Source organism: Macrobrachium nipponense, chromosome 9 (genome assembly GCF_015104395.2).
Source record: "Macrobrachium nipponense isolate FS-2020 chromosome 9, ASM1510439v2, whole genome shotgun sequence".
NCBI classification, from domain to species: Eukaryota; Metazoa; Arthropoda; class Malacostraca; order Decapoda; family Palaemonidae; genus Macrobrachium; species Macrobrachium nipponense.
Window position 1 is genome coordinate 64,094,139 of NC_061110.1, and position 26,242 is coordinate 64,120,380.

At 36.6% G+C, this 26,242-nt stretch overlaps 1 protein-coding gene across 15 annotated transcripts in view; it reads left to right on the forward strand.

Moving 5' to 3' along the window:
- LOC135217998 (DIS3-like exonuclease 2) overlaps positions 1–26,242 on the forward strand; it is a 445,369-nt gene that overhangs the window by 381,118 nt on the left and 38,009 nt on the right. For 14 of the 15 annotated variants that reach the window (XM_064254129.1, XM_064254137.1, XM_064254139.1 and 11 more), the window contains 2 exons: positions 6,291–6,489; positions 13,059–13,461. In XM_064254129.1, coding sequence (XP_064110199.1) covers positions 6,291–6,489; positions 13,059–13,461 — 602 coding nt within the window. Of the gene's footprint in view, positions 1–6,290; positions 6,490–13,058; positions 13,462–19,005; positions 19,163–26,242 lie in introns of those variants that run through there. The other variant, XM_064254144.1, reaches the window with a different exon arrangement.

Below are 26,242 nucleotides of genomic sequence, written 5' to 3' on the forward strand. Positions count from 1 at the left end.
AAATAATTCTTCTAGTTGCCTTAGCCATTTCCCTCCTCCCCCTCTGAAGAGGATAGATGTCTTATTTCACCATAGACCAAAAAAATAAAAAAATGGTTTGGGGGTCGTCTGACTAGGACTAACCAAAGGCTTCGTTAGTCAAATAAATGTGAACATCTGAAATGGTCTCTCCATGAGAAGATATTTTTGTAGTTACATTCATATCCAGAATAATGATTGAGCCGCTTTTGTTCACCTTTACTGCTTTGGTCATTAAAGGTCTTGAACATACGGGGTTTCTTAAAAGCCCTTCCTTCCAGTTATTTTTGATACGTTGGAGTATCTGCGCCTCTGTTTCAAGGTAATGAAATTGCTCCGCGTTTAGTCTTTCGCGTGGAATGATCCTGTAGTAGAGCATAGAGCAAGGGCCAGGGGTCATCTATTTTTTAGAGATGGCCTGGTGTTTGAATGGTATCTCTGGAAAATCGTACCACTTTGGACTATTAGATAAGCCAACTCTTAAGCAAATCGAGTGGTGAGCGAGGTCATGAGGTCAGGTCAAAGGTCAAATACAAGAAAAGTTTTTCATCTCAATAATTGTACTTAAATCAAAATTACTCGGTTATGGATAAAGATATCGAAATGAAGTTTGTTGCATTTTAAAGCTTAATGAATGGTCGCTATTTTATATATTGTAAGTAAAATACCTAAGAGCAGTATTTCAATAAGAAAAATTGCCATGAATATCGAAGATAGCAGACTTTATAGCTATCCACAATTTTATCATTTATCGCTATATGAGATTTTTTTTTTCTTACATATAATATTGAATTTATTGGGCTAATCATTGAACTTTTCAGAAATAGGATTACTTCAGTCGTTTGTGTGTGGGAGCTAAAAGAGTGACCATGGGTGCAGTATGGGACTTCAAAGAAGGTCTATCCAAACCACCAGACATACTAGTACTTATGAAGTTTCTTGAGATTTTATATTGTGGATCTGAAGATCATTCTTCTGAAAGGGTTAGAGGACATACCAGTTCCACTGCCCAAGACATTAAACCTTCGAGCCCAAGAATCACCAAGATATGACGATGTGTTCATTTGTATGGGTCCGTTTCACTTAGCTATGGCTCATTTCGCTTCTTCTTTAGAATATATAGTCTAGATTCATTCATCTGGAGCTGCTGAAGTTCTCTGCAATTCTGATGTACTTGCTCCGGAATCAGAAAGGGGCTTCAACAATATGAAATCTCAAGAAGTTTTATAAGTATGTCTGGTGGTTTGGATTGACCTTCTTTGAAGTCATTCACTGATAAAGATACTGGTAGAGAAGGCTTGATTTTACAACATTAAGGATACCTTGATCTCCGAGTATAAGCCGCCTCTTCACTTTTAAACTCGTCAAAAGAACTACAGTTTACTGACCTTCAAAATGCCTCCTCCTTGAACACCGATTTACTATACAAAACTAACCCTTGTTTCTTACACATCATTGCTAGGCTAACTTTTTTACCAAAATGTTTCCAATTTTCTCCAACATTATTCAGTCATCAGCAGCTTCTTTAACCCTAAACTTTGAACTGTCGTACTCACAGCTGATAATAAGAGGTAGCCATAGTGGATTCTGGCTTCTCAGGGGTACATGTTTGTTGATATCCAGACTACTGTCCCTATTGATATTTCTTCTGATATTGCAGTAAGCCTACTGTAGCAGAACTATGATAGCCACACGTATCGGACAGATTCTCTGGCCGGTTGGTCGATATTGCCCAATACTTTGATGAAGATGCCTGTGGGCGTGACAGTCCTTTTTGAGCAGCATCCTCCACTTTGCTCCATTTGTCGCTATCAAAGACTTCGAGTATCTATATATATATGCAGATTGCCCGTGAATCTGACATCTTAGAAAAGCCTTGCCTAAGACAATAGGGAGGAATCCAGTGTAAATTTGTATAGAGGCTTGAGCAGTTATTCTCCAAAAGAACGGAAGCATAGTTCCAAAGCAGAGCAAGATTAGGAAAACACGTTCAATATCCTTTGATATTAGTCTCTGACTGATGAATGCGTAAGAAAAAGTAATCAATTTGCGTTATCTCTCAATGTTGCAGTTAATGGTCAGAAGAAAAAACATTACTTTCTGGGTTCAATTCAAGTTTTGTGCCATCTTTCATTCACTATACCAATACACCTTTACGCCAGTGTTATGCGATGACTCACGCGGCTAAGGGGCTTCATGCGTAAGAAAAAGAAATCATGAGGGTTTAAGATCCTTGCAACATCATGCAGGGGATGCAACAACATTCTAAAGAGTCACCTATTGGCTCTTATGGTAGCTTCTAACTGAAAGAAGAGAACATTTTAAAAAAGAAATAAACTTGAAATGAGAAGTATTTGTTCATTAAGTACCAAAATGGTGCTAAAAATCAACATGGCATTTTAAATTGCATATAAGCTAAGACTTAATATAATTTGAAATTTTCTTGTGGAAATAAAGATATGTGGTTTTCAACTACCAACAGAATAAATATTGATTTCTGCAATAGCTGCATAACTTACCTTCCATGAATATGATTCAAACACAGGTATTAGAAGAAGGAAAAATCCTGCTCATAACACTATTATGGTGTGAGGGTGATTGGGGGTCGTCAGCCGCAACCGCTTACTGCACCCATGGTCATCTTTTTGCCCCCACGCACAAACGACCGAAGTAGGAATCCTATTTCTGAAAAGTTCAGTGATTAGCCCAATAAATTCTCTATAATATGTAAGAAAAGATCTCATGTAGAGAAATAAATTATAAAATTATGGATAACTATAAAGTCAACTATATCCGATATTCATGGCAATTTTTCTTATTGAAATACTGCTCATAGGTATTTTACTTCCAACATATTAAAAAGCGATCTATCATTAAGCTTTAAAACGCAAAAACCTCATTTCGATACTTTTATCCATAATCGAGCAATCTTGATCGAAGTACAATTATTGAGATGAAAAACTTTACTTGCATTTGACCTTTGACCTGACCTCATGAACTTGCCCACCACGCGATTTGCTTAAGAGTTGGCTTATCTAATAGTCCAAAGTATAAGTTTTCCACAGATACCACTCAAACACCTGATCATTTCCAAAAAAAAAATGACCCCTGGCTCTTAGATTATAACCAATGTTGTCAAACCCTGTGCTGTACTGCAGCTTTGCATTGTCTTTCGTATTTATACATTTATTCATTGATTTAGTTGTTCTTGATACATTCGCCGATTCTTCATCTTAATCGGCACTAATTAAATACCATTCAAAATGTTTAAGTGTGGCATATTTTATAGAATCGGCTCTGCTCCTTTTTTCTTATTTGTTCTTCCTTACTTCTTTACCTCTTTTCTTACGAATTTTGAATTCATTTGGAGCTCTTTATTCACGTTCGTTGACGCCTAGTTTGTTTCATAAAAATATATGCACGATATTTATATTAAAATAAAAAATCACACACACATCACACACATTCACACACACGCATTATATATATATATATATATATATATATATATATATATATATATATATATATATATATATACTAGCGGAACAACCCAGCGCTGCCCGGGAAAACTCTGAATGACAACCTGTAAACTCTCTCTCTGTCTCTTTCCTATTAAGATAATTGTTTCAGTTACATTCACCAGTATTTTTAACATTATATATTTCCTCACATCTCACCCCCATTCCTTTTGGGGCTAAACTTGGACATGAAGGGCATTGGCAGTGTCTCTGTTCGTCCAGCGGCCTCAAAAATTATGGTTTAGACACTTAAATCTGTCGTTTTCGGTTATTTTTATGTCACCCGTTCCCACAATGACCTCGGAAACTATGGGTTAGACTCTAAGATCTGTCGTTTTCGATTATATTTATTTTCATCCCTTTCTCACCCCCAACCCCCAACCCAACCATTTGGTGCCAGTGATGTCTTACTACCACAGTATTCTTTCCCCGATGCAAAGTTATATGTATACCAAGTTTGGTTGAAATTGCTCAATGCATGTCAAAGTGTATGTGGCACAATCACACACACACATACATCCATTATATATATATATATATATATATATATATATATATATATATATATATATATATATATATATACTATATATATATATATCATTACATGTACAGGACGAGCACGCATTACTGGATTTGTTCTTACAATTGCCCAAAGTTCATACTACTTTGAAATGTATCAATAGTTATCCAGGTTTGTCCAAAAACAAGCCGAGACCCTCCCTGTTGGAAGGTATATGTTTATGCTTTTGGCTGCAGTATCTGATGATACGCGAAGGAAATTTCCTCGGTAGACTCTCTCTCTCTCTCCTCTCTCTCTCTCTCTCTCTCTCTCTCTCTCTCTCTGAGGTTTGTGAGAGGAGGGGGATGGGAGGGGAGGGGGGGGGCACTAGGTGTGCTTGATTCTCGTGTCAAGGGATTAAATAAGTTGGTAAGGTTGTGCTTTTGTCGACTTGTTTTGTCCTTTGTGAGTCGTTTCACGTAGTGTCATCATATTGCGCTTCCCTTGGGTGTGTATAATGCGTCAAAGCAGCCATTGTGTTCATTTCATTTTTTGGTTCAAAGCTTACCTCTGCCTTTCCACCTTATTCATTAAGGATTTATTTACCTGACTCTGTCAATGTGCTTTGTAGTCTTACTCCCTTTGAAAACACCATCTCCGTCCTATGCATTCCGCTCTAGGTTTTAGAGAAGTGTCCATGGAAGGGATCGATGAAATGATTTAAATATCGATCATGTAGATTCCAAAATTTTACTTAACACTGAAACATTTTAGTTTCCCAAATGACAAGTTTCTTTCGGAAAAGATGTGCGAAAATTATGGATATCTTTTTGACAACCAATGACTAATGAAGCCCTGGCCCCGTCCCTACGTCCACCGCCACCCCCGCCCCCTCGCCACTCTCTCTCTCTCTTTCAAAAATAGATATTTAGGGTGACTTTACGTATATATATATGTATAAAAAAAATGACACTTCAGCAAGAAGTAGGGTGGCCAGACGTCCTCCTTTTGAGCCCTTTGTCCTCCATCCTCCGCAACCTTAGGGAGGACGTGCATTTGTCCTCCTTTGAGGGGAGAGAAATAAAAAAATAATAAACGAGGTATATGAAGAGGTAAAAAAAATAGAAAAACGATAATGACGAAACCGGGTCTAAGGTCAGTAGACACAGTCGGATAACAAACTAAACTAAAACTATTGCTGGTCAACAATCGGGAGTCCACAGTTGTTAGATCAGCGAGATAATATATCCATTCGACCACTGCCCTTTCAGGCTTGATAGCAGGTAGTGAGCTGATTTTACTTTGGTAAAAACATTAAATCCAGTTTTGCCAAGTTAAATTTCAACTGAAAACTAAGCTTATACGCTAGCCAGCCCTCAGAGGTTGTGTTGGAAATACAAGAAATAAACATTCAGCTCAACAAGGAAGAGAAGACGAATGAGTTTTATATGTACCTACAGTAATTTCAGTAATATCATTTTTTTTTTAGTTTCATTTGCAGTGAAAGTCATTATCTCTCTCTCTCATCTCTCTCTCTCTCTCTCTCTCTCTCTCTCTCTTATAATATATATATATATATGTATAATATTATATATAATATAATATAAGTATATATATAAAATATATATATATAGATATTATATATATAAATCAATATATAATATATATATATATATATATATATATATATATATATATATATACATATACACGCGTATGAGGTGTCCTCCTTTTTGGAAATTTAGAAATGGCCACCCTAGCAAGAAGTCATGACTTTTTCCTGAAAGACAATTATTTTCCTTATTGTTCTTCCTCGGTCGCGTTCACGTGTACTGTGGAGAGGTTGCGAGCCCTAATTACCTTTCTCATAGATAGCTACGCAAAAATTACCTTTATATAGGTCATTCATACAAAGGAAAAATTTTTTGGGAGAAATAAAAAATAATACCTATAGAAAATCTTATTATTACTATTCGTTTTAAAGCTAAGATACCAAATTAAAATTTGAAATCCAGGAAGAATAAATGCATTAAGATATCTGCACTCTTCACGCCCATTAAGATTTCAAAGTTCACAAAACATAAAAAAAAATTGCAAAATGTAAGAACGAAAATCATAATATAAAATCTGCATAGTTATCTCAATTTTGCCAGCCGTCTGTCAATAACTCCCAACGTGTAAGAGAGCTAATTCAGCTGTTAATGAAGCTGCACATATCACTCAAAGTCACTTCTTCTTCTTCTTCACAGCACCACCAGCAGCAGCAACAGCAGCAGCAGCAGCATCAACATAGCAGTGGAGGGTCATCCCGCGAGTCCTCGCGGCCCTGTTCACGGGGCTCCACACCGTCCAGTAGCAGGTCATCGGCCCCCTCTCGACCCCCGTCCCGCAGATCTTTTCCGAATAGGTCATCACGCTCTCCTGATCGACATACTCCCGAACACGAAGGTGGGTCATCCTTTCACATTGCTTCCACTTCTGTGGCAATATGTACAAGTTTCCTAGCAAATACTTCTGTTCAGGTCTCTGAGGCTGCATCTGAAAATGATCTGCAGTGTTAAGTCTCTTTTTATGGCAACATTTTGTACTTACGAAAAACCCATAGCAGTTCGACTTCAAGGAAATATTCACCGTGATGGAGAAAATTCGGCGTTACATACCGAATCTGCGTGTGCGTGCTTGTAAAAAGGTATGTATGTATATACATACATATATATTGTGATGAAGTACCAAGTAGCTGGTTATTATACTTACCAATCATTAAATGAGTACCTCACAACTGGCCAGACATTTCCTTGATTTCAAAAGTCTAAGTACTTCCCTGGTTCTAACTCATTTCAAGTAAATTGAAGGAAAACAGCTCAATTATCACTTTATGTTTCTACCTATACAAAAATATACTTGTATACTGATGAAAAAGAAAACACGTATAAAAATTTTAAATACAAAAATTTATTATCAAACTCAAAATTTATAAGTGAAATTTATAATCTCAGGGAAATTTACCGTTACTTGAAAACAAAGAAAAGTTTAATTAATTCTGGAATTACTTAAGTAAAATTAAATCAAAATTAATTTATCACAAAATTCAAGAAAATTAATTCAATCGAAATTTAAAAGTGTTAAGCAATAATTAAAATTTTGAAATTAATTCACAAGTGCTAAACAATAATAAAACTTGAAAAGAATTCTAAGTAAATGCAAATTAATTCACAAAAGTTAAATTCAATGAAATGTGCAACGATTAATTATTGAAAACAGTTAAGTTAATTAAATTGTGAATGCAAATGAAAACACATCACAGAAAAATATGGAAAATATCAAAATTGTAAAAAGCACTAATCACACAGAATATAAATAAAAACACTCAATAAGAAAATGGATAAATGTACAAAAATCACCTCAATAAGAAAAATGGATAAATGCACAAAAAATCACTTTAAATGAAACAAACACAAAACACAAAATTTTGCAATGTGTAAAAAATGTAAATGTTTCACCCAAACACTGTAACTATTAGTTGCAACTAATAAACTTTCAATAACATCACCTTGGTACCAATTTTCTTTCTGCTGCAGCTAACTCCAAAAATTTCACCAATTCACAATATTTCACAAAAGAAAAGATGCCGTTACACACTTGTACAATGTTTGTTCAGATTCCACAAAAAGCACTAAATAATACTAAATAACTCCAAGAAAGACGAAATCTAAAATTACGAGTGACCATTCAGTAAGTATTAAATCTTTACGTTAATATCAAGTATGGTGAGAGAGAGAGGAAGTGACCTCTGTACGCCAGGGATTCAAAGTCTGTAATAAACGCTCTCTTTTCGTACGGAATCTGAACGGTGGATTTCGTTGCACAAAACGTTTTGGGGCTTGCGAAAGATGGGGCAATCCTTCTAGAAGCTTCTAATATGACGTAACTTTACAGAAAATTCGTGAAATCTTCACGTGGTTATCGGCAAAGACATACACGTATGAAACCAGTCCTGTACGTAGAATGTTCAACAAAGACGTACTCTTCCGAAACAGACCCAAGCGGGTAAGATTGACATGTTATGAAAACAAAATGGAGACTCGAGTTCCTCTAATCTGAAGTGTTGACATATTACCGAAACAATTTCTAGCCTGGAACGGACAAAGTAAACCTCTCTCTCTTTTCACATTCTATGTAATACTGTTTTACATTATGTTATACAAAATCTGAACATACATTTCTAGACATCCTATAACTCTAAGCTAAATAAGGAATCTGAAAATGTTGCAAAACTCTTTTCTAACATTTCATACAGTCAAAGAGAATATATATGCATTATGAAAGTAGCAGCATATAATAAATATATATAACATAGTAGATATATATATATATATATAATATATATATATTAATATATACTATATATCAACTTGATCACGAAAATACATGAGACGTGATACTAATGGTTGGGTCTAAATAAAGGTGTGCGGACCAGAGATTAAGGACAGGTAGCTGGATAATGATGATTTATTTACAGACAAACTGGGTTGACATAGACAGGTGTGGACGGATAGTAGTACAGTCTCGCATCACGAACAGAAATGGATCAGACAGTAGATTTGTGTTTTCTTACAAACATATATTTAGATATTTTTAATGCGTACAAATAATGGAATTGCATGTGTTATACATCGGCGGAAAGGCTGCGGAACGCTCTATCGGATGGAAGTGAGAAACAATGCGACTTGATGATCGGATATAATGAAAATAGGGAAAAAGCGTTGTCCTTACAAATACTCCACCCCAAGAAAATTATTATGGAGTAATTATTGGATGACAATCTTGGAGGCAGGGGGCGAACCTGTGTCCTTGTGACACTTCTTGTGGGGCGTCATCGAGTGTAGAGTCCTCCGGTTTTGCTGACTGACAGGATGCCTCCCTGCAGTAGCCTGAGGGGTTCTACTGTACGTCGGGGCGACCAAGACTGTGAGAGAGAGAGCTGCATTGTGTGTGGTGGTGGAGTGAGACGGGCCGTGGGGATCCCCAGGTGCGGCAGCAGCGTAGGTTTGAGCTGAGGAAGTCCCCAGCGCGGCAGCGGCGTCCCGCGTGCAAAGCGGAACCACAGGTGAGCAGTGGCGTCAGCAGGTCGAGGAAACCCACAGGTAGCGGCATCAGCAGGCAGGGGAGGCCCACAGGCGTGGCAGCGGTGTCAGTGGGCCGAGGAGGACTACAGGCAGAGGCGTCGGAAAGGGTGAGCAGGTCCACAGGAGTGGCAGCGACGTCTGGAAGGCCGAGCGAGCCCAGGAGCAACGGCAGCATCGAGGGTTTGAAGAGGCCCACAGGCAGCAACGTCAGGGGGCCAAGCAGGTCCACATGTGCGGCAGCGACGTCGGATGGTTAAAGCACGTCCCTGGGTGTAGTAGCGGCGTCGGTAGGCAGGAGAGGCCCACAGACAGCGAACCGTCAGGGGGGCCGAGCAGGCCCACATGTGTTGCAGCGACGTCGGGTGGGTACAGCACGTCCCTGGGTGTAGCACCGGCCGTAGCGGCGTCGGCAGGCAGGGGAGGTCGTCTGGGGACTTGCAGGTGTGGCAATGGCACCGGGGGAAGAACCGAGGAGGCCCCGCAGGTTCGGCAGGTCGAGAAGATATTTGGCGTCACCCAAGTGAGGCAAAGGAGGCCGCGACGTCGGATGGATGTTTCTGAACCACCGCCTGAATTTTGTGTTGGCTGACCACCCAGCTACCCGTTCTTGAAATAAACGCCAAAACACGCTGGGGAGCAGTGTCGTGATTAGTCTGTTAATGGCGTTAGTGTCGTCCTCGCATGGAGTTTTCAGAGGCCTAAACTGTGGCGCCGTATTGAGTCCGTCAGTAGATTTGGGTTTTCTTACAGACATACATTTAGATATTTTTAAGGCATACAAATAATGGAATTGCATGTGTTATACATCGGCGGAAAGGCCCCGGAATGCTCTATCAGATGGAAGTAAGAACAACGCGACTGATGACATGAGAATTTTATTTTTATAGATACTTTTTTATAACTATGATTATTACAGTGAACTATATAACATTTAATTCCATATATATTTTAAAACATATTTTTAAACAAAATTATTAAAAAGTTCCTTTATATCAACAACATAAAATAATATATTTTTATTGCCTAATATTTTACAAATACTAACTTTGAGAATGGTTATTAATATATTATTCTTAAATTATAATTTGTACACATAGTTAGATATAAAATTGTGATATAACTTGGAAACTACAATGAAAATAGGGAAAAAGCGTTGTCCTTACAAAGGTAATGCCATGGGGGAAAATGAAAAATTAGAACTGCTGAGATCTTTCGGTCTTAACGACCCTGTACTGAAGGCAAGACTGATCAGAACAATGAGAAACACAGCACAGGTAAGCATATATAAAAGGACGTTACAGGATTAACGAAAGTCCAGGCCACTAAAAGAAACGAAAAAACGAAGTGGGCTAGATTACAGATTTAAAAGCAGCCACCCACACGTGGTCACAGGTAAGTTAGTCAGAAAACAATACAATTTGTTTTAGGAACAAAGAGGCATATACAAACGGACAGTACAAAATTAGCAAATCCCAAAGGGTAGATTAATGATTAAAGAGTGGCCAAACACACTGGTCAAAGGCAAGTTAATTCGAAAAACAATACACTTTGTGTTAGTAACGACATGAATTTACAAAAGTGTTCAGACAATGAGTGAGAAACGAATATAAGATATTAATATAGCGAGCATGAGAAAAAACATAAATAGAAACATGTGGGACTAATTACTAGTAGTTAATTCATTTATTTTAAGGTCCTTCATAAATATTTTACAAATGTATGGGTCCAAATGGTACAATCCCAGACTAAGATTTAGGTTTTTTGATTAGTGAATTGTATAACTGCTGATTCCAGTAAATTTCTTGACACAATCATTAGACCTAGCAATTACAGAGCTATCATTTTTTCGTTTCTTCTAGTGACCTGGACATTTAGTTAATCCTGTAATGTCTGCTTACGTACGCTTACCTGTGCTGTGTTCCTCAATGTTAAGACCGAAAGATCTCAGTTCTCGTTCTTAATTTTCCTCCGTGGCATTACCTTATGGCACTTCGTCACAATATATATATATATATATATATATATATATATATATATATATATTGTGACGAAGTGCCAAGCATCTGGTTTCTACAATTACTTGATAGAGCAAGAGACTTTTAATCCTGGGTCGGGAACACCACTTATACTTGGTGCACACTTTGGTCAAGTACCTGGTTACTAGTTACCTCACAACAGCCAGACACCTGAACCTTCTTCAGAAATACAAAACGACTAAATACTCCGACTGAATACTCTGAAGGTAACAGTGATCCCTTATAGAACTTATTAATCACTTAGGAATTCAGCCTTAGTTCATCATAACAGGTGTGAGGTAATCTTAATTAAAGGGCATCACTCCTTCAACAATTTTAAATCTAAGTATTTCCCTGCTTCTGATTCACTTGAGGAAAACAGCACAATTACCAATCTATGCAATCTATGTTTTTACCTAAACAAAATTAAATAAACTGGTGGATTAATAAAATGCTCGTATAAGTTTTAATACAAACATTTATTTCTAATTTTAGAAATTATAAGTGAAATTCACAATCTCAGGGAAATTATTACTTGAAAACAAAAGTTTAATTAATTCTTGAATTGATCATTAACAAAATTAAATCTAAATTATAAATTTTATCAAGAAAATTAATTAATAAAATTTAAAATTGTTCAAGCTAAATTTAGATTATAAAACAAGAATTAAACTTGAAAAGAAATTTAATTAAATGCAAATTAATTCACAAGTGTGAGATTAAAACAATTATACAATAAGAAATATTCAAATTAACTAAACAAAACGGGAATATAAAAACAGAATAATATGGGAAAAGCACTAAAAGCAATGACAGCACAAACATTAAACAAGCAAAATGGACATGTCAAAAGAACAAAATAAAAGAAAACTGTATAAAAGTAATAATTTTATCCAAACACTTTTTCACTCAGAAAGGACCTTTTGGATCAATTAACACTTATTTGGGCGCCACACAAACATAATAATGATACTGTCTGTTCAGATTCCACAAATATGTTACAAAGAAATTAAACCTAGTGAGTGACCAATCTCAAAATATGAGTACGTTAAGGTAGAAAATCAATGTTTTATGAGAGAGAGAGAGAGAGAGAGAGAGAGAGAGAGAGAGACATTGGCCTCCTTTACACACAAAGTGGAATGAATCGTTCTATATGTGTATATGGGCGGTGGAGCATACAAGTTCGAGACGAAAACATATTACGTCATCTTAGTGATGTCATGGAATTTTCCAATTCACAATTAACTACTTACGAGTCGATAAGTCCTCTTTTGACAAATTGAAAGGGATAAGAATTAATCTAACAGTGCTATTAAACATTTACATAGCAAAGTATCTGCAATTATAAAACTAAACACGAAATGATATCATTGTATGGAAAGTTCCCCAAAGGATCTGATGCAATAAGGCGTTCTCTTACGTGATCGGGTACGTGAATGAATCTCTCAACTGCGCTCTAAACCGGCTCGACCAAACAACCTAACCGTAAGTCAGCGGTTTGAAGTACTGAACAACTGGGCTGTTCTCGCGGCCATAGCTAACCTCCTCTCTCTCTCTCTCTCTCTCTCTCTCTCTCTCTCTCTCTCTCTCTCTCTCTCTTCGCTTGAAATTATGTTCCTTCTCAACAGGGAATTATATATTATTTAAACATATTATCATTAAATATGGGAATCTGAAGACAAAAATATACATTTCACAACATTACACAGTTTCTGAAGGGAATTAATTGTATTACTAAAACCATAATTGCATTACGAAACTCAAAGTTTTGAGTATACTGTTGCTCTCTTTGTGAACCATTTAGGTTTAGGGCCTGAACACCTTTCCTTTCGTATCCAAATCAGTTTTGTTCACTGATTCTTTCTTTCTTTTGCAGAGCGTTGTGGCAAGACCAATTCACCTTGTGGCAGCGAAGTGTCCCTCCACTCTGTCAAATCGGCTGCCTCGGCCAAGTCCAGTGCATCAGCCAAGTCGAGCCTTTCAGCGAAATCTAATGCATCATCGACCAGGTCAAATCTGTCAGTCCGATCTAGTGCTTCAGCTAAGTCCAATGGATCCGCCAAGTCAGATACCTCTAGGTCACCAAGAAAGACCTCCAATCTTTCTGCTGGATCCTCGAAACAGTCGCTGAAGAGCACCACGCCCAAATCTACCAAGGCCAGGTCTCCTGCACCTACACATGGCAGCACCCACACCCCGTCACATACGCCTGCACGTAGGCGCAGCACAGCCTCCAATGTGTCGTCCGCCTCAAGTGGAGAAGCCGCTCAACAAAATGGGTGAGTGCATAGTATTCTGTGTGTGTGTGCATGTGTGTGTGCGTGTCAGAGGAGAGCATAAACAATAACATTTGTAACTGAGCAGTACTCCATCTTTAAGGTATCCTGACCCTATAATTGAGAAAGCAATTCATAAAGCAAACGTAATTTTCTACTGACCCCCTCAAGACAAGACCAGAGGGACACCCAACAATAAAATAATAATCCCACACCTTTTGCCTTTACCTACCCAAATACCCTAGCCAAATCCTTGACTAACGTCTAACAAAAGACAATCCCCAAAGACACAGGAGTTTACGAAATTCCTTACCTTGAATGTGACCAATCTTACATCGGTTTTACAGGAAAATCACTTCCCCAGAGACTGATACATCCTAAACAGTCAGTTAGGTATGGCCAACAGAGCTCAGCTATTTTTAACCATATAAATAACCCTAACCACAGAATGAAGTGGAATGTGTCACATAAAATTTATAGCAGCAAATGTTGGTACAAAAGCCAGATGATAGAATCAGCCTCGCTTAAACAAAGACAAGTAACAAACATCTCAAAGGGCACCTGGGATTTAGATATCACTGATAAAATCTTCCTCCAACCAATACTTAAGAAGATTAAAGAGGAATTATCAGTGGGGGTTATCTAGTAAAACGGCTTACCTGTGGATGGATCTCTTGGTATAAATACTGCCTTTTCTGTAACTTTTCTCATTCATTACCTACCTGAAGAGAGAGACAGAGGTCTCTGAAATATAGTACCTACTTTCTATATTTTGGTGTTTTTATGGGCTTCTTTTAATATATATACATATATATAGAGTATATAATAATACTAAAAGGACCCCATAAAAACACCAAAATATAGAAAGTAGGTACTATATTTCAGAAACCTCTGTCTCTCTCTTCAAGTAGGTAATGAGTGAGAAAAATTACAGAAAAGGTAGTATTTATACCAAGAGATCCATCCACAGATAAGCTGTTTGACTAGGTCACCCCCACTGATAATTACACTTTAATCTTCTTAAGTGTTGGTTGAAGGAAGATTTTATTTATGAATATCTGAATCCCAGGTGCCATTTGAGATGTTCATTACCTGTCTTTATTCAATCAAGGCTGATTCCGTCATCTGGTATATATATTATATATATATATATATATAATATATATATATATATTATACGTATATAGATATATATATATATATATATATATATATTTATACTATATATATATATATATATATATATATATATATATATATACATATATATATATATATAATATATATATCTATATATATATAATTACATATATATGTATATTAATATATATATATATATGGGTCCATATTTTATATATATATTTTATATATTATATATATACATATATCTTATATATTCTAAGAGTAGATATTTATATCCATATTATATACGTGTATATATAGGATAGATATATTATATATATATATATATATGGATTTTGATAGCATTCGTACAAACTTATAGACATTTTCTGTTTTGTATATATATATATATATTTATTTATTTATTAACGTATATATGTATATATATCTATATACAAACCAGAAAATGTCTGCTAGTTTGTATGAATCCTATGCAAATCCACATTTCTTAACCAATTTTGGTGAAATTTGAAATATAAGTCAATATCAAACCAGCAAAGATCATAGTGAATACAGAATTAAAATCAGACTATTGGTTGGGCAAAAGGTCGTTGTGGGAAGGGGGTGAAATGTAAAAATGACTGAAAACAGCAAATATTAGAGTCTAATCCATAGTTTTCGAAGTTCAACACTGATCAGGGGGAGCTGTGAAAAGGGGGCCAGGAACGGGGTGACAAGTAAGATTAACCAAAAATGACAGATATTTGTATCTAATCCAGTTATCAAGGTTGCTGAGATGAATAAAGATACTCCTGATGCCCTTCAAGTCCAAGTTCAGTCAAAATAGAAGAGGGGATTGAGAAGGGGCAGAAAGGGGGGATAAATGTAAAAATAACCGAAAAAGAGACATATTAGTATCTAATCCATAGTTTTCAAGATAGCTGAGATGAATAGTGACACTCCCAATGCCCTTTAAGTTTAAGTTCATCCCTGATAAGAAAGGGGTGGGAAGGGGATGACATGTAAAAATAGGCAAAAACAACAGATATTAGTGTCTAATTTATAGTTTTCAAGGTTGCTAAAATGTATAGTGGCACTAATGATGTCCTTTAATTCTAAGTTCAGCCTGTTAGGAAGCAGGTAAGAAGGGGTAAAGAATTAAATGTCAAAATTGATGGATATTAGTGCCTAATCCAAAGTTTTTGAGGTCACTAAGATTAATAGAGACACTCCTGATGCCCATCAAGTCCATGTTCAGGGGTGAGAATTGGTGAAATATAAAATGTCAAAAATGCAGAACAATCTAAATGAACCAACTATCTTAACAGGGAAGGGAGAGAATGGAAGAGAGAGAGAGAGAGGGAAGGGAGAGAATGGAAGAGAGAGAGAGAGAGAGAGAGAGAGAGAGTAGAGAGGGTCTGGGAGGAGAGAGGGAGAGTTTATCAAATGTCAGTCAGAGTTTTCCCAGGCAGTGCCGGGTTGGTCAGCTAATATATACTATATATGTGTGTGTGAGTAACTGAGTCACAAAGATATGGAACACGATTGTATAAATAAAGGCAAATGCCTCGAAGGAAAAGTGGTGAAACAACAGAGTTCTTGATAGGCTTTCGACACACAGTCCTTTACTAGCAAACTGATGAAAAATATAAAAGTAAGAGTGCAAGAGAGCTCATATAATTGACAGATGACCTTAGCAACCACTCCACTGTTTCACTTTTTCTTCTTAATTGCATTTACCTTCATATATATAAATATATATATATATATATATATATATATATATATATGTGTGTGTGTGTGTGGTGTATGTGTGTGTGTATGTGTGTGTTTGTGTGTCTGTGTAATGATAATAGCCACAATGCCCTCTTTACTCCTTAAATTCTTTGCTCTTTTTTATAAGCATGTCGCTATAAAGCCTGGAGGTCCAACTTCAAAGAAATATGAAGAAATCATAATGTCCGTTTCCCGCTACCTGACATCATGATTTCTTCCCATTTCTTCGAAATTGGATTTCCAGGCTTTGTAGTGACAAGTGTATCCAAAACAGAGCAAAGAATCTGAGGAGATAAGATGACATTGTGACTATTATAACTGCATACGTATCTGGTAAAAATTACCAGACGATTCTACATATATTAAATAAAGGTAATGCCATGGGTGAAAATGAAAAACGAGAACTGCTGAGATCTTTCGGTTTTAACGACCCTGTACTAAAGGCAAGACTGATCAGAACAATGAGAAACACAGCACAGGTAAGTATATATAAAAGGACGTTACAGGATTAACGAAAGATCCAGGTCACTAAAAGAAACGAAAAAACGACGTGGGCTAGATTACAGATATAACACGTGGTCACAGGTAAGTTAGTCAGAAAACAATACAATTTGTTTTAGGAACAAAGAGGCATATACAAACGGACAGTACAAAATTAGCCAAATCCCTAAGGGTAGATTAATGATTAAAGAGTGGCCAAACACTGGTCAAAGGCAAGTTAATTCGAAAAACAATACACTTTGTATTAATAACTACATTAATTTACAAAAGTGTTCAGACAATGAGTGAGAAACGAACTTAAGATATAACTATAGCGAGCATGAGAAAAATATAAATAGAAACATGAGGGACTAATTAACTAGTAGTTAATTCATTTATTTTAAGGTCCATCATAAATATTTTACAAATATATGGGTCCAAATGGTACAATTCCGTACTAAAATTTGGGGGGTTTTTTTATTAGTGATTTGTAGAATTGCTGATTCCAGTAAATTTCTTGAAACATGATCATTAGACCTAGCAATTTCAGAGTTATCTCCCCAATTTATACAATGAGATTTTTTCTCAGATGGATAAATAATGCATTTGAAGTCTGTTCCATGTAACAGGGATAACAATTTAGTGATACTTTTGGATAGTTATCATAGGGTTGCTTTCCGTATGAGTTTTAAATGAGGGACATTTTACAGTTAATTTGGCCAAACACTGGTCAAAGGCAAGTTAATTCGAAAAACAATACACTTTGTATTAATAACTACATTAATTTACAAAAGTGTTCAGACAATGAGTGAGAAACGAACTTAAGATATAACTATAGCGAGCATGAGAAAAATATAAATAGAAACATGAGGGACTAATTAAATTGTAGTTAATTCATTTATTTTAAGGTCCTTCATAAATATTTTACAAATATATGGGTCCAAATGGTACAATTCCGGACTAAAATTTGGGTTTTTTTTATTAGTGATTTGTAGAATTGCTGATTCCAGTAAATTTCTTGAAACATGATCATTAGACCTAGCAATTTCAGAGATATCTCCCCAATTTATACAATGAGATTTTTTCTCAGATGGATAAATAATGCATTTGAAGTCTGTTCCATGTAACAGGGATAACAATTTAGTGATACACTTGGATAGTTCATAGGGTTGCTTTCCGTATGAGTTTTAAATGAGGGACATTTTACAGTTAATTTTGCTAATTTTGTACTATCCGTTCCTAAAACAAATTTTTTTGTTTTCTGACTAACTTACCTGTGAACATGTGTGGGTGGTTGCTTTTAAATCTTTAATCTAGCCCACGGGCGGTTTTTCGTTTCTTTAAGTGACTAGACCTTTTGTCAATCATGTAATGTCCGTTTACCTGTACTGTGTTTCTCATTGTTCTGATTAGTCTTGCCTTTAGTAAAGGGTCATTAAGAACCGGAAGATCTCGGCAGTTCTCATTCTTCATTTCCCTCCGTGGCATTACCTTTATATATATATATATTATATATATATATATATATTATATATATATATATATATGTGTGTGTGTGTGTGTGTGTGTGTGTGTGTACACGCAGACTTGTACACACACACACACACACACATATATATATATATATATATATATATATATATATATATATATATATATATATATATATATATATATATATAGTATTGGTGTGTGTGTGTACACATGATTGCACACACACACACACACACATGAGGAGCATGAGTAGTTTTGTATAAGAAAAATATGTATGATAACACATTAGTGGTATAAAAACTGCCTTATGAGTCATAGGCACCGTACTGGATCATGGGCGTATAAGTTGTAACTCCCGTGAAGAATGCTGCATATATTTTATAATTTATATAGATAATTGCAAATTGCAATGCAATGTCAAAAGGCTCTCTGATACTTTCATAGACGCCACTTCATTGCTATTTCGAAGACATTCGCTTGTCAATGAAAAGAAAACGATTTTATTACAATTGTGCAATAAGGATATGCTAGAGCATGTGTGAGTACGAGCGCGCTTTCGCGGGCGCTAGTCGCTATGCAGAATTGTTCAGTCCCCCTTCCCTTGAGGTTAAAGTGACTCGTGGACGTTTTCTGTGACGGAGAGAGGGAGGAGGGGGGGGGGAGGTTAGGGAGGGAGGCAGCCGCCGAGCCGACTCACTGACAGCAGCAGCCCCTCACTCGGAACGTCGTCGTCCTCCCGAGTTCCTCCAACCTCAGTCACCTCAGTGGTAGTTTTCATCGATTGTGGAAGCTCTTTCCGGCGCACAAATTGACCCTTGTGATATGATTTCAGGTATTGTAATGACGTAGAGTACTTGGTTTGAATGATTGATGATAATTTGAATGTCGAGAAGCAGTAGGCTAATCTTTTCGGTAGAAAAACTGAGGCCAGTCTGTGCTGCAGCTTTCTAATTTGGGCTACTTGCTGTAACATCTGGTTTCGGCCTTACGCCATTTTATATCATTCCGGGAATACCGTTGAACATAAGCTGTCAATGATGCGTTTGAACTATTTATTCAGAAATCCACCAGTGCTGTCAACTGGATTTTATGTTTTGGATTGTATGTTTTGGAAACTGATAAGGTTGAGCATTGGTGTACGGAGCTTTCCAAGGCTTTCTGTCAGGCTGATGACTCATTTACCTTGCATCCCGTATTTTATTAACTATGGTAGACTGCTGAAGAATATGGGAGGTTAGGCTATCCACGTTCGTTTCTAAGGTCGGTTGGGTAGATTTGATGCCCAATAGTCGAAGAAGCTTGATGGCAAAAGGGGTACTGACGAGTGTGCTAACGGAGCAATGACTTACCCCAGCCACCCCCTCCCCCCCCCTGCTAGGTAAGGTTAGGTTAAGGAGCATTCCTTCAGCTGCTTATTTCTTCAGTTGATTGGCTGCCTAGGTCAGACCGTGTGACCCTCCCATGTACTTTGCTATAGCCAAGGTTAATTTGTTTTTTTTACTCTAGGCTAAATGGTAATCACATTCCTGAGTTTGTATGATTTTCCCATGTGTGCTTTTGAGTCTTTCTGGTATTTGTAAAGGATATTAGGTAGTAACCTGGTGGATTTACTGGACTCCTCCCTGTCATGCCTCCAATTATGGGTGACTGCAGAAGGAAACCAGTTAGGTCTTTGTGTTGTGAAAAATGCAGAATGATTAAAATACAATGATGCATTTAACCTAATCTCGCCTAAGGCTCTTGGCCTTTCATTTGCTTTGGCGTATCGCCCCTGAACCCCCTTTCCTAACCTAACCGAGGGTGTTAAGAGTCCAAGGAAACTTTTCTCCTTTGGACCCCATCACTAGCATACTAAGTCCTTACTCTCCTGGAGCATGATGCCTCTTTAAAAATATTCAGTAAACCTTATCTTCATGAGAATTAGGACTTGCAGATGTAGCTACCTATCATGAGGACTATATGTCATTGAAGTCTATTTCACTCTTGAATTCACCCAACACCCCCACTTTCTTACTGTGAGCTGCCATAATTTAAGGAGTAAGGGTTTCCACTACCCATAACGGATGACTTTATCAAAATGAATGTCATAAATATTCAAAACTACTGAAGAACAATTGAAATTGCCTAAAGTAATCCCTGGAACAAGAGTTACACCTGCATTGAAGGAACCATAGCTAGTTAAGAACTAAAGCCAATGTTTTCATGAAACACCCAATTTCCAAAATCCTCTTTTATTGTTGTAAAGTATAGAATAAAAGAACTAGCAGATGAAAGGGACAAACACAGTCCAAATACCTTAGTTATCCTTACTTCAAGTGCACTGGGAAAGTGCTATGAACCCAAAGCTAGTGGTTGTTGGTGAGAATTTGTAAGAATGTGTCTCCAAGTATGACGTAGACACTTGGCTAATGGGACACCTGTGTGAAGAAAAAGATCATTAAACAGAAGCACATGAATGACCAATATGCATATATGTATGTATATGCTTTTTTATGTCATATCGTTGAAGGCAGCGTATAGTGAGAAAAAGCCTAACAGTGATTTGCATCAGTATTTATTTGCAAATGTTTTGGGAGTCATCGATACGTCTTTTCCAAACAATAACACTCCTGGTGGGCAAAAAGCCATTTCCACTCTTCTACCTTACTATCAGAAGAATGTTGATCATTCAAGTTAATCTGTGCTTTATTTACAAGCAATGGTTCAGCCATTCATTGTTGTAGGATGCACGAACAGGTGGGGAAAGGGAAGGCTAGTATCCTGGCATCATATTCCCAGCAAAAGTGACAAGGAAACGAGAAGTGGCTGGCTGCCATTACTCATGTAAGGCTTAAAAATAATTAAGATGAAAGAGAGCCATGGAGCAGAGCACTTTGTAACCTGACTCAAATTACTCAGGAGATAGAAAGTAGAGCACTTGTTCAGTAAATGGGCGTAATTCTAAAGAATAGTTCCGCACGGACTGCAAGTAACGTAACCGCGAACACGACATCCACTAGGGATTGGGCACGTCCAATGTATTTCACCATGTTTAAGTACTGGCCCCTGGGGGTTAATTACAGTTGTCCGAATAAATATTACTTAAAATTCTTGTTCAGGAGTTAAAACTGCATAGAAAAACTGCAACTGCTATAGTCTAGGCCGCCACAGAATAATATAGATCTACGGAATAATATAGATCTATCCCTGTCATGTCTACAGTACCATTGAAATGTCTGCCAACCACTGCTGAGAGCAGCATTCCAATAATATTTCCCTGCCACTACCAACACATGGACAGAAGTTTTCACCCATATGTATCTAATTTGTCTTATCTTTCAATTTTATATCATATCGTTCAAGGCAGCATATGGTGAGAAGTAGCCTAAGCATTTGTGTATTGAAATATTCGGATTTACATATTTTCATTGATATTTTGGAGAATTGCTCAAAATGCGCTCGATTTCACTACATAGATAATTTGAAAATTTATTATTCCACCATATTCCTATGCTTATTTTATTTTAACCATTATACCAACAATAAATACATAAAAATAATTATTCCATGTTTTAGAGTAAAAAATAATGATAGACTTCACAGAAGCTATAGTTAGGATACATAGAAAATGGATTGAGATAAAGGACCAGTGAATTTCAGACCCTTCCACTCTCATATCAAGAGGCAGTGACACAGACCAGCTTGCCCTCGTGTGAAGTTTGTGTTGCGTGAAGTTAGCAGACTGAACAACTTGAAACATAAGCAACTTTGAGAATAATTTTTCCACATTTTGTGAAATTAATACAGCACTACACGAGAATACATATATAATGTAATAAGCAAGACAGAAACCTTACCCAGCCATATATGTAAAGTGGTACACTAAACACTAAAAGTTAAATTAGGTGAGAGCGTCATCTGCTATTGTTCGCTTTTGCCCACCAGTGTACTGCGTATACACCAAACATGCTTCATTTGTTTACAAACATAATCTCTCCTATTACAGACAGTTATTGTTAACCATGGAAATACATTTTATAGAATGTATGCAGCTTTAGTCAGTTACTGTTATTGTAGGTCATTTGCATGTAAGATTTAATGAAATGCATTTTATCTATTTATTAATAATCAAACACTAGAGAGATTTTAATGATGTAATGCCAAGTTTATTCAAAATTGGCAAAAGCCATTTCTTCTTTGGCAGATAATTTCAGTGGTGAAGATGAAGAGGTCTTCAGCAGTATTTTTGCGTATATGTAATTCCTACCCAATGCATAGTATATGTACATTGAAAATTAGAATATGTAGTAAAATTAATTTTTAAACTCTGTGTCTTAAAGGCCTATATACAAGATAGTATTACAGTGGACCCCCCGTATTCGCGGACTCACACATTCGCGGATTTCTCTCGGGAACGTTTCCCTGCATTATTCGCGGAAAATTCATGCATTCGCGGTATTTTTCTATGATAAATATCCACAAATTCCTGGTTTTTTTGGTGGATTTCATCATGAATTGCACTTTTTGTGATAAAACTATTAAAAAAAACCATGTAGGAAAATTTTTAGTGGGTTTTTCTTGATTTGTAACTAACAAAATAGGCTGTTTTTAGCATTTTTATAGGGGTTCCAAACATTCGCGGATTCTAACTATTCACGGGGGGGTCTGGTACGCATCCCCCGCGAATACGGGGGACCACTGTATACAGATCTTAAATCAAGTACATATCCACTGAAATAGTGTCCAATGCATGACCATGATATAAACAAATGATATATGTATAAACTCCTAAAATTCCAAAAATTTTATAATCTAATCTAATCCTAAAATTTAATCTTCATAGAGAAATTTGAAAAAATGTAAACCAGCAGGTTAGCAGAATGTGAAGACCAAATGTTATATCTTTAGTATTAGAAACTAGGAGGCAATAAAGTTTAAAAATGATTGCACATGATCATTTTCAGCTGATATCTTTTTATCTTAGACTGATTAAGATCAAACTATTCATACACAAAAGCAACATTATATATGTAAAAGCAATATTATATATGTACACACATAAGCAGTAAAATAAAAAATGTTGCATCATGTTTCAAACTTGAGTTGTCATATATATTGATGTACAAAAACATGGACTAAAATAGAAAGCCATTTATCTTATCTGAAGATAAGAAAACAAAAAGCTGGTGAATATCATCAGCAGCAGTTGTGAAATGTGCTTTGTGCCAAGCACAAAAGATTAACTTGAAAAACAATTTTCACAAGAAGTAAAGTACAAAGGCAAAGTTTAAAATCTGTTGATTCACCTAATAATTGTAATTACAGTTACGTACTTACGTATTTATATAGCAAACCTAATATGACCCCACATATTACCGTGCATTTATATTATGCACAGAATACTTGAGAACAGTGTGTGTGTGGAATGACAAAAAAAATCTGAGAGAGGGATATGATTAAGATCAAAATAAGAAATAAACAGCAGTTAGTCAATTTAAAAGAATACAAATTAACCAAATCTAGGGCATCATATCCTCCCTGGCCAGTGTGATCCTCTTAACCTTTGCTAAAGAGAGTGGCAACATACAATCTATTTCTTCAAAAGTTGTGTGCATTTTCACAGCAGCTATTGATATTATTGACTTGGATTTTTCATAGGAATGTTTTTCAATTGAAACTAGAGTTTCCTACAGTTTATTTCTATTACAATATATTTTATTTGGCCTTCATTTTTCATGCCCCAGCAGTACATCTGGGGACAATTGTAATTGACTGGATTGCCTCTCTCTTCAGGCCACTACTATGAGATTCAGAGCCTTTGTCTCGGTGTTTTTCCAGGATAACTTTTTTTCTGTGCATTTGACAAAGGTATTACCTAGCCATAGTATACTTTACATCCATACCTAATTTTTGGCAGCATTCATTATTACTCATATTAGAGAAAGTATATTCATAAGAGTAAAATAAAGCAGCCAAAGACACTGGCAGAGCATTAGTGTACAAGTTCAAAGTTATACGTGACGCAAGCGCATGATGTCCTGACCCCTCTCACAAGGTGATGACGACAAACAGCTGATATTCTGAATGTATATTCGTACCTTGTCAAGGCTTCAGGAATGGCGGCTATAAGAAGTCATTGTCCCAGTGCTTGGCTTGAAGTCTAAATTATATGTGTAATCCAATCCAGTCCTAAGCAATTGTCTATTTATTACAATGATCTTCACCGTCATATTAGGAAAAATATCAAAGGAGTTACGACGAATGCCAAAGTTTTCTTTACTTTGCTAATTTATTTTTAATTATATAATTTTTTCAATTGAGAAATAGTGATAGTAATTTCTTGGATTACTTTTGGAAGCCCTTTTCTTCAAGGATTCTATATAACTTACTACCACTACTACAAAGTGTAAACAAGGAGTATCGGTCGTATTTCATTGTTGCCAGAGGTGGAGGCTTTTTCACGAATAGCCAATTGTCCATCGAGAAGGAGGCAAGTTAATATCGTCATAAGTAGTTACGTCAGTATACCTTCGAAACACATTCCTCTCGAGTTTCCTGGCGATGTCTACAAGAAGTTGGTGTTACTCTTATAATGACCAGAATTATGCAACTATCGTAATACAGAATACAGTAAAAAATTAGGTAGGGATGTAAGATATCCCGTGACAAAGTGTCACCTTTGTCATGTATTTTGATAAAATTTTATTCCAGAAAAACACTGGGACATTGGCAGTGAATCTCATAGTAAATGTCCTCAGTGTACATAGTTAATTATCTTTAAAGCACTCCAGTTTTTATACCTTTGAACATGAAGATTTCAATTTTATGTATGCAATTTAATAAGTAGTTACATAGCTAAAGCTTCTATCCATCGATAGCTAGAATTTTGAAGTTGCGGCAGTGCTCTATTGTTTAGGGTTAGGCGATACCCCCTGCCCACTACCAGGGGATAGTGGAACCAACCACACTGGCAATCAGTTTTTTCTGCCGGCTGGTACTGTCAACAGGGTTCAGCAGCAGCGGAATATTTTGGAATTTGTTTATGTCCAGTTGATGACTTGGAGGGCTTTTGGGAGCTGGTTCAGCAATATTGAGTTATAAACAGGAATGAATTATTGAAATAGTCAATTTTGCCTTTAAGTTATGTCTCATCTTAGTTTTTGAGTTTGTTAGTAATTCAGCGTGTCCGATACTAGTTGTATGACACTTGTCTAGTGCCATAGATTGTCAAGTTTCAATTATCGGTGCCATAAGGTGCTGATAACAGTGGCGTCATTAACCAGATATCGGAGCCATAAATCGCCCAGTTTCGGTTAATGGCGGTTTTCGCTTCTCAGCACCCAGCCAAGAACGTAACCTTCCCAATAACTGGGGACTGCCTGTACGTACTAGGAGTTCCACGTTGGCAGAGTGGATTTTGCGCTCAGCTACCAATCCAGTGGTCCGAAGTTCGATTCTCGGCTCGGCCAACGCGGAACCCGAGGAATTTATTTCTGGTGATAGAAATTCATTTCTCGATACAATGTGGTTCGGATCCCACAATAACCTGTAGGTCCTGTTGTTAGGTAACCAATTGGTTCCTAGTCACGTAAAAATATATCTAATCCTTCAGGCCAGCCCTAGGAGAGCTGTTAATCAGCTCAGTGGTCTGGTAAAACTAAGATATACTTTAGGCTTTTTTTTGTACATACTAGGTATTGCTGCAAAGACCGCAATAGTACAAGACTTATCAAAGCATGCTGTGATCCACATTCAGTTTGCACCGACTGTAGAGGTCAAACTTGCTCTCCTCATTTAACTTGTGGGGAATGTTGAAAACTTGGAAAACTTGAACCATTCACTTAGATAAGTTAAGAGGGATAAAAAGAGAAAAGTGCTTCTGGGGCTAACAGTATGAAGCATGTAGCTAGTCAGGATATTCCTTCTGGAAATG